General features: G+C 49.9%; 1 protein-coding gene across 1 annotated transcript; it reads right to left on the reverse strand.

Moving 5' to 3' along the window:
- Window positions 1–208: 208 nt before the first annotated feature.
- On the reverse strand, window positions 209–13071 carry LOC125481851 (DNA-binding protein RFX5-like; the record flags this gene model as incomplete). Its single annotated transcript, XM_048593779.1, has 4 exons — window positions 12501–13071; window positions 1752–1882; window positions 547–580; window positions 209–291 (listed from the first exon to the last, which is right to left on the reverse strand). Coding segments are annotated over exons 1-4 (350 nt in total), but the record flags the coding sequence as incomplete, so codon positions are not given.
- Between the last annotated feature and the right edge of the window lie 13 nt (window positions 13072–13084).

The raw sequence follows: 13084 nt of genomic DNA on the forward strand, positions 1-13084 counted from the left end.
AGATTTGGGGTTGGGAAACTTATCATCCATGATTGAATGGCCTAATTTCTGCTCCTGTGTCTTATCGTCTTAACTCTGCACTTGACGCGCACACACACACACACACACACACATACAGACACCCCGCCCGCCTGCATACTCCCCCCCCCCCCCCACCTCAATCCCTCCTCCCCCTCTGATGGGTTTCCCGTCTGGAGCTGATAAATACCTCTTATCCCCATGGCTGGGGCCTGAAGGCAGCTGCAGGTAGAGGTAAAGCTTCTCTACGTCTGAGAACACTTTCACGTCTTGCTGTAAGGAAAAGTGAGAGAAGACAAAGAGGAACAGTGTCGAGTTGACCGCTAACTGATCGCCACCGACTATTCTTCACCGTAAGCCCCACAGTCAGAAGGTTGCTGGCGCAAATCCCAACACTGGGGCATTCGAGGCCAGAAAATCGGGCCAAGGCAGCCGGTGCCGAGGGAACGCCGCACTGACGGAGCACCGCGCTGAGGGAGGGTCGGCGCTGAGGGAGCAGGTTAAAAAGAAAAACTATCGGGAACTCACCAGAACGTTATCCACCTTCAACTGAACATTCTTGCTGTGGAAGACAGATGAAACAGAGGGAGGTGACGGAGTCGGGGGGAGGGGAGGGGAAGAGAGAGAGAGAGATGGATGTTAACTGGAGTCTTGGTGTGCTTGGTTCAGGAGCTCAGGGCAGTGATGGCCAGTTGCCCGGGGTACAGTTGCCTCCTTACGCCTGGAGCCGGGGGGGGAAATCTGCCGTCTTTACCCACTCTGGGCCTACATGTGGCTCCAGATGCACCCCCCCACCACCTCCGTAATTAAGTGTGGGCAACCAATGCCTGTTGGGCCTTTTTTAAAATTTCTTTATTCATTTACAGGATGAGGTGGTCGGTGGCCAGGCAGCATTTATTGCTCCATCCCTAATTGCCCAGAGGGCAGTTGAAAGTCAACCACATTGCTATGGGTCTGGAGTCACATGTAGGCCAGGCCAGTTAAGGATGGCAGTTTCCTTCCCCTAAAGGGTGTTAGTGAACCAGATGAATTTTTCTGACAATCGACAATGGATTCATGGTCATCATTAGATTCTTAATTCCAGATATTTTACTGAATTCAAATTCCACCATCTGCCGTGGCAGGATTTGAACCCTGGTCCCCAGAAAGTTATCAGGGTCTCTGGATTAATAGTCTAGCCATAATACCACTAGGCCATCACTTCCCCGTCTAATAGAATAAAGATGGGTACACAGTGTAGGTTGACCCATGACATCAGCAGCAATAAAGGCATGGGAGACCAGGAGCCCCACACTGCACCTTGCCAAGATGGATGGGTAAGTACCCAACCTAGTTACTAAATGTTCCCATCGCAGGTGGGCGGGGGGGAGCTGCCAATTTCAGGCAGGGAGGGGGCCTTGGGCAGGACAAGACTAACGCTGAAACCTCCCCACGTCGACGTGCCAGCCTCAAACTCTCAGCTCCTCTTGGCATCTCCCACTGTCTGAGAGTAAGAGGGCAGGCAACATCGGGAGTGGGGCAGGAAAGGGAGAGGGGGGGGAACAGAAGGGGAGCAAGGGGAGAGGACAGCAGAGGAGGACCCCCACCGCACGACTACCACCACTCCCACCACCCCACCACCACCACCACCACCCCCCCCATCCCCATCCCCATCCCCATCCCAAAGTCAGGGCCAGTGCAGAAACACGTGAGCAGATGGTGAGCCAGATGCCGCTGCTCCAACCGCCACCGACCTGATACAGCCCTTGATCTTGTACAGCAGGGTACTTGGCTCTGTGTTGACACTGTCCGAATCAGCCACTGTCACAGTCGTTCGGTTTGGAATCTCCGACTGAGGCACCTCCTCCTCCATTGCATCTAGTCTCTAGGAGAGAAAAAACATAGGAAAAACATCACTGAGAGAGAGCAAGAGCGAGAGAGATGGACAGATGGACAGACTGACAGAGAGCAGGGGGAAGAGAGAGGGCACCAAGTCAGTCTATCACGCGACAAATGTGCAGTCACAACCCACAGTGAAAAGTGCACACATACTTTATTCCTGGGGACATCACCAAAGTTAAAGATTTAATTAAATATCGCTCAAAGTTCCCGATTTGCCCATCTCTGACAGACTTTGGATGGGGACATGAATGGAAAGGGTTTAGGAGGTATATGGGCCAAACGCTGGTAAATGGGGGTAGATTGATTTAGCATATCAGGTCTGCACAGACAAGTTGGGCCGAAGGGTCTGTTTCCATGCTGAATTGCTCAGGTTGAAACAGAATCACAAGTCACCATTTATTACAAATAACTTAATTCTAAACACAGGTCTATAAGAATAACTCACAACTTATAACTCTATTCATTAAAACTCAAACCCTTTTTTAAACCCCTACACACAGATGCAGACAGACAGTCAGAAATACATGGGTGTTATGGGGGTGAGGAGTAAATTCCAGGGAATCACAGTTCAATAGGACTAAGATTCAAGGAGGTGACCTGTTACTTGTTCCCAGTTCTCCTACAGAGGAGGGCCAGAGAGAGACAAGCTGTATTTTAAGAGCCTTCAGGATTTCTCCTGTTGTTGTACATTCACACATGTGCGCACACACTGTCCAGGAGCCAAATCAGAAAGCTGCTGACAGGCAGCAGTGTAAACATAACTGACAATGAGTTCCAGGAACTTGTTGTGAAACTGCAATACCACAGTTTCCTTGGTTTAAAGCAGAATCCTTTTCCCATTTTGCAGCACAGTCCAACAGTAATGAAAAATAACAATTTGTGGTTTTCTGTACAGCAGCAGAACATCCTACTTGCAAAGAGAAAGCATCTGTTTCTGTTTCTCTTCCTTGCTTGGGTGGAGAATCCTGAGCAGCTCGCTATTCTCCCTCACCTCTCCTCCCCTCTCCTCTCCTCTGTGAGCTGCTCTCTCTCTGCAAATTCTGCTCTATTTGAAGATAATACTTATACAATTAATGCTAGGGCCCTAGTAGTGTTGTAGAACAGAGGGGCTTAAGGGTTCAGGTACATAATTGTTTGAAGTTTGTGTCACATATAGACAGGGGGATTAAGAATGCGTTTGGCACGCTTGACTTCAGTGCTCAGACCTTTGAGTATAGGAGTTGGGACATCATGTTGAGGTTGTACAGGACGTTGGTGGGGCCTCTTCTGGAGCACTGTGTCCAGTTCTGGTCGCCCAGTTATATTGTTAAGCTGGAGAGGGTTCAGAAGAGTTTTACCAGGACTTTGCCAGGTATAGAGAGTCTGAGTTATAAGGAGAGGCTGGATAGGCTAAGACTTTTTTCACTGGAGCATCGGAGGTTGAGAGGTGACCTGAAAGAGGTTGATAAAATCATGAGGGATATAGATAGGGTTAATGGTAGGTGCCTTTTCCCTAGGATGAGGAATTTCAAGACTAGGGGGTACATTTTTAACTTGAGGAGAGAGATTTGAAAAGGACACAAGAGGTAATTTTTTTTGAACAAAGGGTGGTTCACATGTGGAACGAACTGCCTGAGAAAGTGGTGGATATGCGCACAGTTACAACGTATAAAAGACATTTGGATAAGTACATGAAAAGGAAAGATTTGGAGGGATATGGCCCAGGAGCAGGCAGGTGGGACTAGTTGAGTTTGGGATTATGGTTGGCACGGACTGGTTGGACCGACGGGTCTGTTTCTGTGCCGTATGACTCTGTAAGAACATAAGAAATAGGAGCATGAGGAAACCCTATCGCAGCCCCTCAAGCCTGCCCCTGCCATTCAATAACATCATGGCTGATCCAGCCTAGGCCTCACTCCCCTTTTAGGTCAGCATTTCATTGCACTCAACTCCCCAATATTTCAACAATCTATTTAACCTCCTCAATAAATACATTGAGTGGCCACGCCTCCTCGACTCTCTCAGGTCAGAAAGTCCAGACACTGAACTCCCTCCAAGAAAAGAAATTCCTTTGTATGCCAGCTTTAAAATGTGTGCCCATTTATTCCTAACTATACTCTCCTAGTTCAAGACTTCCACACACCAGAGGGCAAAAACTTCTCAGCATTGTTGCCCCTCATTGAAGCAACCTGCTGGAAATTCAGTCCCTCGTTTCCCGAAGAGATCACAAGCTTAACGAATTTAAAATTAGGAGCAGCACAGTGCCTCAGTAGTTAGCGTTGCTGCCTCACAGCGCCAAGGGACCCGGGTTCAATTCCAGTCTCGGGTGACTGTCTGTGTGGATTGTCAGTGTTAAATTGTCCCGTAGTGCCCAGGGATGTGCGGGTTAGGGTGGCTTGGCCGTGTTAAATTGTCCCGTAGTGCCCAGGGATGTGCAGGTTAGGGTGGCTTGGCCGTGTTAAATTGTCTCGTGGTGCCCAGGGATGTGCAGGTTAGGGTGGATTGGCCATGTTAAATTGTCCTGTAGTGCCCAGGGATGTGCAGGTTAGGGTGGATTGGCCGTGCTAAATTGTCCCGTACTGCCCAGGGATGTGCAGGTTAGGGTGGATTGGCCGTGGGAAATTGTCCCGTCGTGCCCAGGGGATTCATAGTATTTTAGTATCTCTATAAGTGTAGAAAAAAAACGATTCTTTGAGGAGCACCCCCCCACCCTATCCCTGTAACTCTACATTTCCCATGGCTAATCCCCTGGATGAATGTGGAGGTTGGGTGGGTTAACTAAGGGAAATGCAGAGCTACAGAGAATGGGTTTTGGGTGGGAAGCTGTTCACATGATCGGTATGGACTTGATGGGCCAAATGGCCTGCTTCTCTCACGATTAATTTATGATGGAAAGGCACGTAGAATTAGCCTGCCTTACAAAAGACACTTTGAAAAGTTAATTAAAAGTTACAACTGGAGACAACTGATGACAGGGAGCAAACTTCAAGGTTTGATGTGGTTCTCACTGCACAGCATGAGCAACTCCTACCCTTCAGGAAGCTTCGCCCTCTAACATTCCTGCCCCCTCTCTGAGCTGTTCCACACCCCAGGAGCTAATAACATTGCTGTCACCTCCTCCAGCCCCCCCCCCCCCCCCCCATCCCTGTCACCTCCTCCAGCCCCCCGCACCCCCTCCCTCCCCCCCCATCCCTGTCACCTCCTCCCTCACCCCATCCCTGTCGCCTCCTCCAGCCCCCTGCACCCCCTTTCCTATCTCTGTCACCTCCTACAACTCTCCATATCTCACAGTGGCTACTGTGACTGTGTGTCACGCCTACCGCTGTTTGCAGGAGCCTGCTGTGCACAAACTGGCTTCATCAGCTATGAAACGCTGTGTGTCCTGGCGGTACAGGCTGTCTGACCCTTCCAAAGCACTGTCCCAACAAACAACAACCACCAGCATTTACGTAGCACCTTGAACAGCGTGCTGTGCAGGAGCATTACCAGACAAACTCTGACAGCAAGTGTCACATCCTAACTGGGCCGGCCCCAGTGGCCTAAGAGTTAAGGCACTGGCCTCCTACGCCAAGGATTCTGGGTTCAAGTCCTGTCTGGGGTGAGTTGAATTCTGTCCTGAAACACTATTAGTTTTAAGGGCGGCACGGTGGCTCAGTGGTTAGCACTGCTGCCACATGTCGCCAGGGACCAGGGTTCGATTCTGCCCTCGGATGACTGTCTGTGTGGAGTTTGCACATTCACTCCCTGTGTCTGGGTGGGTTTCCTCTGGGTGCGGCTCCGGTGTCCTCCCGCAGTCAGGATGGGTAGATTAGGTGGGTTATAGGGGGATGGGTCCCCTGAGGGTCAGTGTGGGTTTGTTGGGCTGAAGGGCCTGTTTTGACACTGTAGGGATTCTATGGAAAGCAGACCATGTACCCCACAGGCCGTCACAAAATGGATCAAATCCCCATGAGACCGTTGGGTTGAGTGATTTACATGACTGACTGCTATTCAGGACCAAAGCAATTCACACCGGGTTTCATCGTGAATAGACAATAATCCCACTGTATTGTAACACAAGTAACTTCAATTAATCACATCAAGAAAACACTTGCAATTTTTCCCCTCAAGTGTGCAACAGTGATTTCAGAATCTCACAGCAACTACGTTATTTCCTTATTAAAAGCCCCAACTCTCCTTATATCCCACTTCCAATTCTCTTCCTTGTCCAAAAAGCATAAATTTCCGACATAATCAGGTATGTGGCAGTAACGGTTCACCAAATGCTTGTTCCCTGCCTGTTGCAGGAACACCACGTACCTTGAGCTGTGTGCATTTAACTGGCATGAAAGTGGAGTTGTAGGTAGACAGGGTTATGGTGGTGGTGTTTGCTACACTTGCTTTCATTGGGCAGTACATTCAGTACAAGAGTTGGGAGGCCATGTTGCGGCTGTACAGGACACTGGTGAGGCCACTTTTAGAATACTGCGTGCAATTCTGGTCTCCCTGCTATAGGAAGGATGTTGTGGAACTTGAAAGGGTTCAGAAAAGATCTACAAGGACGTTGGAGGGTTTCAGCGACAGGGAGACTTAGAATAGGCCAGGGCTATTTTTCCTGGAGTGTTGGAGGACTTGGGGTGATCATGAGGAGCATGGATAGGGTGAATAGCCAAGGTCTTTTCCCCAGGGTAGGGGGAGTCCAAAACTAGAGGAACATAGGTTTAAGGAGAGAGGGGAAAAGATTTAAAAAGGGACCTGAGGGGCAACTTTTTCACACAGAGGATGGTGCGTGTATGGAACGAGCTGCCAGAGGAAGTGGTGGGGGCTGGTATAATTACAACATTTAAATGGCATCTGGATGGGGACATGGATAGGAAGGGTTTAGAGGCATAGGGGCCAAATGCTGGTAAATGGGACTAGATTGATTTAGGATATCTGGTCGGGACAGATGGGTTGGGCTGGAGGGTCTGTTTCCGTGCTGTACATCTCTTTGACTCTATAAGCCTCAGCACCATCATCATAACAATCGGCAGCCCCTCACAGGTTACGATGACTCTCTTCCACTCTCAGGGTGAGTCTGTGGGCAGCTACTGCAGGTTCTGTTACACTTGGGGCAGACGGTATTCGTGGGAAGGAATGGGTTGGAAGTTGGTGTGGCAGCGCGCTCCGTTCACTGTTTTCTCCCGACACAAGCCTTGAGGTGCTGGACACCTTCCCAGACGTTCCCCCTCCGCTTTGGACAGTCTTGGGCCAGTGATTCCCGGGTGTCTGTGGGAATGATGCACTTGGCCAGTGAGGCCCTGTGGGTATCACTGAAGCGCTTCCTCTGTCCACCAGGGGCTCGCCTGCTGTTTCAAAGCTGGGAGCAGAGCATCCGCTTGGGGAGTCTCACGTCAGTCATGCAGATGATATGCCCGGCCCATCGCAGCCAATCCAGGGTGCTCAGTGCCTCGATGTTGGCCTGGTCAAGGACGCTGGTGTTAGTGCGTCTTTCTTCCCAGTGGATTTGCAGGATCTTGCGTAGGCAGCGTCGGTGCTCCATGCCTTGAGGTATCTGCTGTAGTCAACCTACTCCAAGGCCTCCCTGTGGGCCTTGATGATTGGGGGTCCGCTCCATAACGCCAGGCCAGGCTGGCGGAGGACCTTTGTCTTGCTGATGCTCAGGGTGAGGCCCATTGTCTCTCTGTGAAGGTGCTGATGATGGTCATACCTGCTCTTGGAGAGGACACACACCACTTCTGTCCTTGCACTGAAGCCATTTGACTTGTGTGCATGCTTCTCATACATACGTACGGGATACACCTGTGCCCGAGTTTCATTTCTTATCATTCGTTGCCTGTGTGCACACATTTGAGCTTACTAGCTGCTGTAAACCTCCCATATTGCTTTCTAAGCACGTGTTCGTTGACTTCAGCCACTGTCCAGGGTCTGCCATCCTTTGTGGCTGCCATTGCTTTTAAGCACTGACAAAGATGCAGCAGCTGGTCACAGTAAGGAGCACTGAACAGTCAAGGGCGGGTAGACACGTCGCTGTACAGCACCATGTCCAATTTCACACTTACAGCAGATTGTGGGGCAGACACCATGCGAGCTTAAAGCAAACAAGCCTGTGTATGAATGTCAGAGAGGAGCAGTCGCTAATGGGAACACTTAGAGGGTACAACCACAGTTGGTCAAGGGTTCGTTTCTAATTCCAGTCAAGGGGGTTGGCTGCGATCAGTCAGGCACTCGGTTCTCCCAGAAACCAGGGATCTGTGTCCTTGCAGTACAGCGATTGGACAATGTTCAGTCCTGCAAATCAACTGGGGATTACAGGTAGATCAGTCTGGATGCTGTGGGCTCCAAAGAGGCTGGAAAAGCCAGGACTCATCCCTGGGGCGTACGAGGCTGAGAGGTGACCCTATAAGGGTTTATAAAATTATGAGGGACATGGATAGGGTGAATAGCAAAAGGTCTTTTCCCCGGGGTGGGGGGAGTCCAAAACTAGAGGGGAAATATTTAAAAAGGACCTAAGGGGCAACTTTTTCATGTGGAGCAGAGTTTGTATGTGGAATGAACTGCCAGAGGAAGTGGTCGGTGCAGGTACAGGCACGGGCACAGGCACAACATTTAAAAGACATTTGGATAGATACATGAAAAGGAAATATTTAGAAGGATATGGGCTAAGTGCAGGCAAATGGGACAGATTTAGTTTGGGAAACTTGGTTGGCACGGACAAGTTGGACCAAAGTGTCCGTTTCTGTGCTGTATGCGTCTAATCGCAAACAATAAGAATCCTGATCTGCTACCAAGCAACTTAAACTCAACCCTGATAAAAACCCAACCCCTCCCCACACACACACACACACACACACACACACACTCACAATTAAGACTGACAAAAGACAAATGGCTCAAATTAGTTACTATGCATAGGAAAACAATATATTGGGGATGGAAGGGTGGGAAGAGGGGCCTACGGGGGTGGGGGCTGGGGGCTGGGATCAGGAGGAGGGGGGAAAGGACAGAGTGAGAGAGGGAAAAGGGAAAAAAAGACAGACATTTCTGCCACACTTGCACCTCGTTACAGCTTAACCAGAGGGCAATCACCTAGTTGAATTTTTTAACCCAAATACATCTTGGTGTCGCTCAGTTCCCAGCTCTCGCCCTGACAGCTTCAAAAAGCCGTGCCAGACAACGTGGGGAAAAATGCACAGCATTTGACAGTTTCCAGTTGCAGACCTGCCCTGATTATGTCAGCTCTGTAGCAGTCCAACTTCTATATCCGTTTATCATCCCAAGATGCTGCGTATATTACGGTCCCTTACATGCCTCCACCCTCAAAGGAATGAAACACCGTTTTTAAAAAGCCTGTGTCATCAGTAGGCGAGTGTAACATTGGCTCAACCAACTAGGGCAGTGCGCTAGAAATAAGCCCAACTCCTCCTGGACTACCACCCAGAATTAAAACAATTCATAGAAACATAGAAGATAGGAGCAGGTGGCGGCCATTCAGCCCTTCAAGTCTGCTCAGCCGCTCATCACGAGTTGGGCGATCAGCCATGAGCCTAATCCTGCTTTCTCCCCATAACCTTTGATCCCATTCGCCCCAAGTGCAATATCTAGCTGCCTCTTGAATACATTCAATGTTTTGGCATCAACTACTTCCTGTGGTAATGAATTCCACAGGCTCACCACTCTTTGGCTGAAGAAATGTCTCCTCATCTCCGTCCAAAATGGTCTACCCTGAATCCTCAGGCCAAGACCCCTGTTTCTGGACACGCCCACCATCGGGAACATCCTTCCTACACCTAGTCTATCCAGTCCTGTTAGAATTTTATAAGGGGAAGCAATGGCCTAGTGGTATTATCGCTAGACTATTAATCTAGATGCCATTATAGGGACCCGCGTTCGAATCCCGTCATGGCAGATGTGGAATTTGAATTCAATAAATATCTGAAATTAAGAATGTAATGATGAATGTGAATCCATTGTTGATTGTTGGGAAAAACCCATCTGGTTCAGTAATACCCTTTAGGGAAGGAAACTGTCATCCTTACTTGGTCTGGCCTACATGTGACTCCAGACCCACAGCAATGTGGTTGACTCTCAACTGGGCAATTAGGGACAGGCAATAAATACTGCCTAACCTGTGATTCCCTCAGCCCGTGAATAAATAAAAAAGTCTCCGAGATTCATCTGAAATCCAGCAAAAACAATCCTAACCTAGTCAATCCCTCCTGATACGCCAGTCTCATCAGTCCCATTCACAACAGGTTTCCTTCAGTAACAACGAAAAGAAGTATTTATTGCAAGACCCTTAACATTACCAAGACCAGTAAAAGGAATGGATTCCTAATTTATGCAACTTTTAAAGTCTGCACCCTCTTCCCAACACACACATACAAAAACAAACACAAAAGTTACGAGCAGGAGACAGAAACATCAGTCAGAGAAACCTGTTTATGCATTACCAGACTAAAATGACAAAACTCACAATTCACAAGCCACAGTTAATTTATTCACTTGTGGGATGTGGGCATCTCTGCCTTGGCCACTACTTATTGCCCCAGAGGGGCAGTTAAGAGCCAACCACACAGCTGTGGGTCTGGAGTCACATGTAGGCCCAGACTGGGTAAGGGTGGCAGTGTCCTTCCCTAAAGGATGTTAATTCCTTGATGCCACTTCAGAGAAAGGGGATTTACCCCCACCCCCTCAAAAGCTAGTTTTGGAGGGAAATGGGATGTGGACATTCAACCTGCTTGGGGAGGGGGAGAAACAGCATTTAAAGTGCAAAGGGGGGAGGGAAGAGAGGGGTGCAGATAATGAGGGCAAAACCATCAACCCCTCCCCTTCTCACCAATGGCTTGCGCTTCCCCACTCAGAAACACACTTATTCCTCCCCCTTCTTTGGGCCAGACGGGGGCAGGTAAGTCATACGCTCTCCAATCACCCCCTTCCTGACATTTATTCCCCTCCCCCGGATCCCTTATCCCCACCACACATACGCACACTTACCAACCCCTTCTTTTGCTAAGGGAGCATGGGGTGGAATCACAGTTTCTCCAATGCACACCTCTACCATTTACCCACAGCCTAGAATCATATTGTCTCTCTAAGTATCCTCCTCTTTTCCCCGCTCAAACGTACGCACACTCTAACATCCTCCGCCCCAAACACACCCTCTACCACCCCGTCCCCACCCCCTGCACATACCCTTTACCCCCACCTGTACGCACCCTTTAACCCCCTCTGTCTGCCCCTGCACTCACCCTTTAACACCCCCTGCAAGCTCTCTCTCTCTCTCTCTCACTCACACACACACACACACACACACACACACACACACCCTTTACCCCCATCTGCATTATTTACCCCTTGGGTTCCACCAACCCACCTCCCACAGATATTTATAACTCCCATCCTCAGGTGATGGTGATGGAGCTGGTGGTTGATGAATCATAGATTCCTTCTAATTTACCCCCGCACCACACACGGACCCTTGACCCTCCCCTCCCTATTACTTACTCCCTTGGAATCCGGCCCACCAGAAACACACCCTTTTATAACCCTCCACCTCCCATCCTCAGGTGATGGAGGAGGTGGTGGTGGTGGTGAGGGGGTGTGAATCATACATTCCTTCTAATTACCCCCCCAACACACAGACTCTTTACCTTCCCTTCCCCATTATTTACCCCCTTGAAATCCACCCCCCACTCCAGGAAACACACTCATTTATAAACCCCCCCCCCATCTTCAGATGATGGCGCTGGTGTGGGAGTGTCAATCATACATTTCCTCTAATTACCCCCTACACACTGACCCTTTACCCTCCCTTCCCCATTATCTACCCTTTGAAATCCACCCCCCGACAAAAACACACCCATTTATACACCATTTCCTTCCATCCTCAGGGGGGCGGGGGGTGAATCACACATTTCTTCTAATTACACACACACACAAACAAACCCCTTTCCCCTCCCTTCCCCATTATTTACCCCCTTGGAATCACCCGCCTACCAGAAACACACCCATTTATAAACCCCTCCCATCCTCAGGTGATGGAGCGGGGGGGGGGGGAAGGTAAATCATACATTTCCTCTAATTAACCCCCCCACACACAGACATACACTGCCCATTTACCCTCCCTTCCCCATTATTTACCCCCTTGGAATCAACCCCCACCCCCACCAGAAACGCACCCATTTATAAACCCCTCCCTCCCGTCCTCAGGTGATGGAGATTGGGGGGGGGTGTGAATCATACATTCTCTCTAATTATACACACACACACACACAAACCCCTTTACCCTCCCTTTCCCATTATTTACCCCCTTGGAATCACCCCCCACCAGAAACACACCCATTTATAAATCCCTCCCTCCCGTCCTCAGGTGATGGAGATGGGGGGGGGGGGGGGGGGTGGTAGTGTGAATCATACAATCTCTCTAACTCACCCCCCCCCCCACACACACACACATACCCCCCTTTACCCTCCTATCCCCTCCCCCCGCTATTTACCCCCAACCTCGGGGTGGGGGCGGGGTGAAGAGTAAATCAAACCCTCCCCCACTTTCGCCTTCCACAGACACCCACCCCCCGCCGGCGGCTGTTCGCTTTAAAAAAAAAACTAAAAAATAATAATAAATGATGATTTTTTTTTACCTCAAACCCCTCGGCCTTGGGCCCGAGCGACGCGCCCCGCCCCTCACGCTGGCACCGATTGGCCGTCCCCCTCCGCCGGAAGTGTCCGCATCCCGCTCCCATTGGAACGCCCGTCCGTCCGTCACGCCCGCCATCTTGCTCCAACCGGCGCCTACTAACGTATTCGGTTTTCAAAAAAAAATACCCGTCCTCCCCGCAAGGCAAAAAACACGGAATTCGTTCCCTGATCTTCGAGAAGCAAGATATATAAAACCTGGCCGTATTAAAAACGTGTTTTGTTTTATTCTTCCTGATCGGGGACGGTCAACCGAACTTGCTGTTTCGCCCGAACCCCCGCCCCTCTCTCCATTGGTTCAGGCAGGGGGCGTGTTCGGCTACTTCGTCATTTATTGGACGCGTCGGACGTCCATCAGGCCACGCCCCCACCCCCAGCTATCATGTGCGGTTGTGGTTACACTGTCGAGCCGTCAACAAGACCTGAGGCCTACAGCCTCCGGGAGACATTTAATCATTCCACAATGGTCGCTTAATATTGAGGTGTGGACTGTGTGGACTGTGTGGACTGTGTGGACTGTGTGGACTGT

Source organism: Rhincodon typus, unplaced genomic scaffold, assembly GCF_021869965.1.
Source record: "Rhincodon typus isolate 14 unplaced genomic scaffold, sRhiTyp1.1 hic_rhity00003871, whole genome shotgun sequence".
In the NCBI taxonomy this organism is placed as follows: domain Eukaryota; kingdom Metazoa; phylum Chordata; class Chondrichthyes; order Orectolobiformes; family Rhincodontidae; genus Rhincodon; species Rhincodon typus.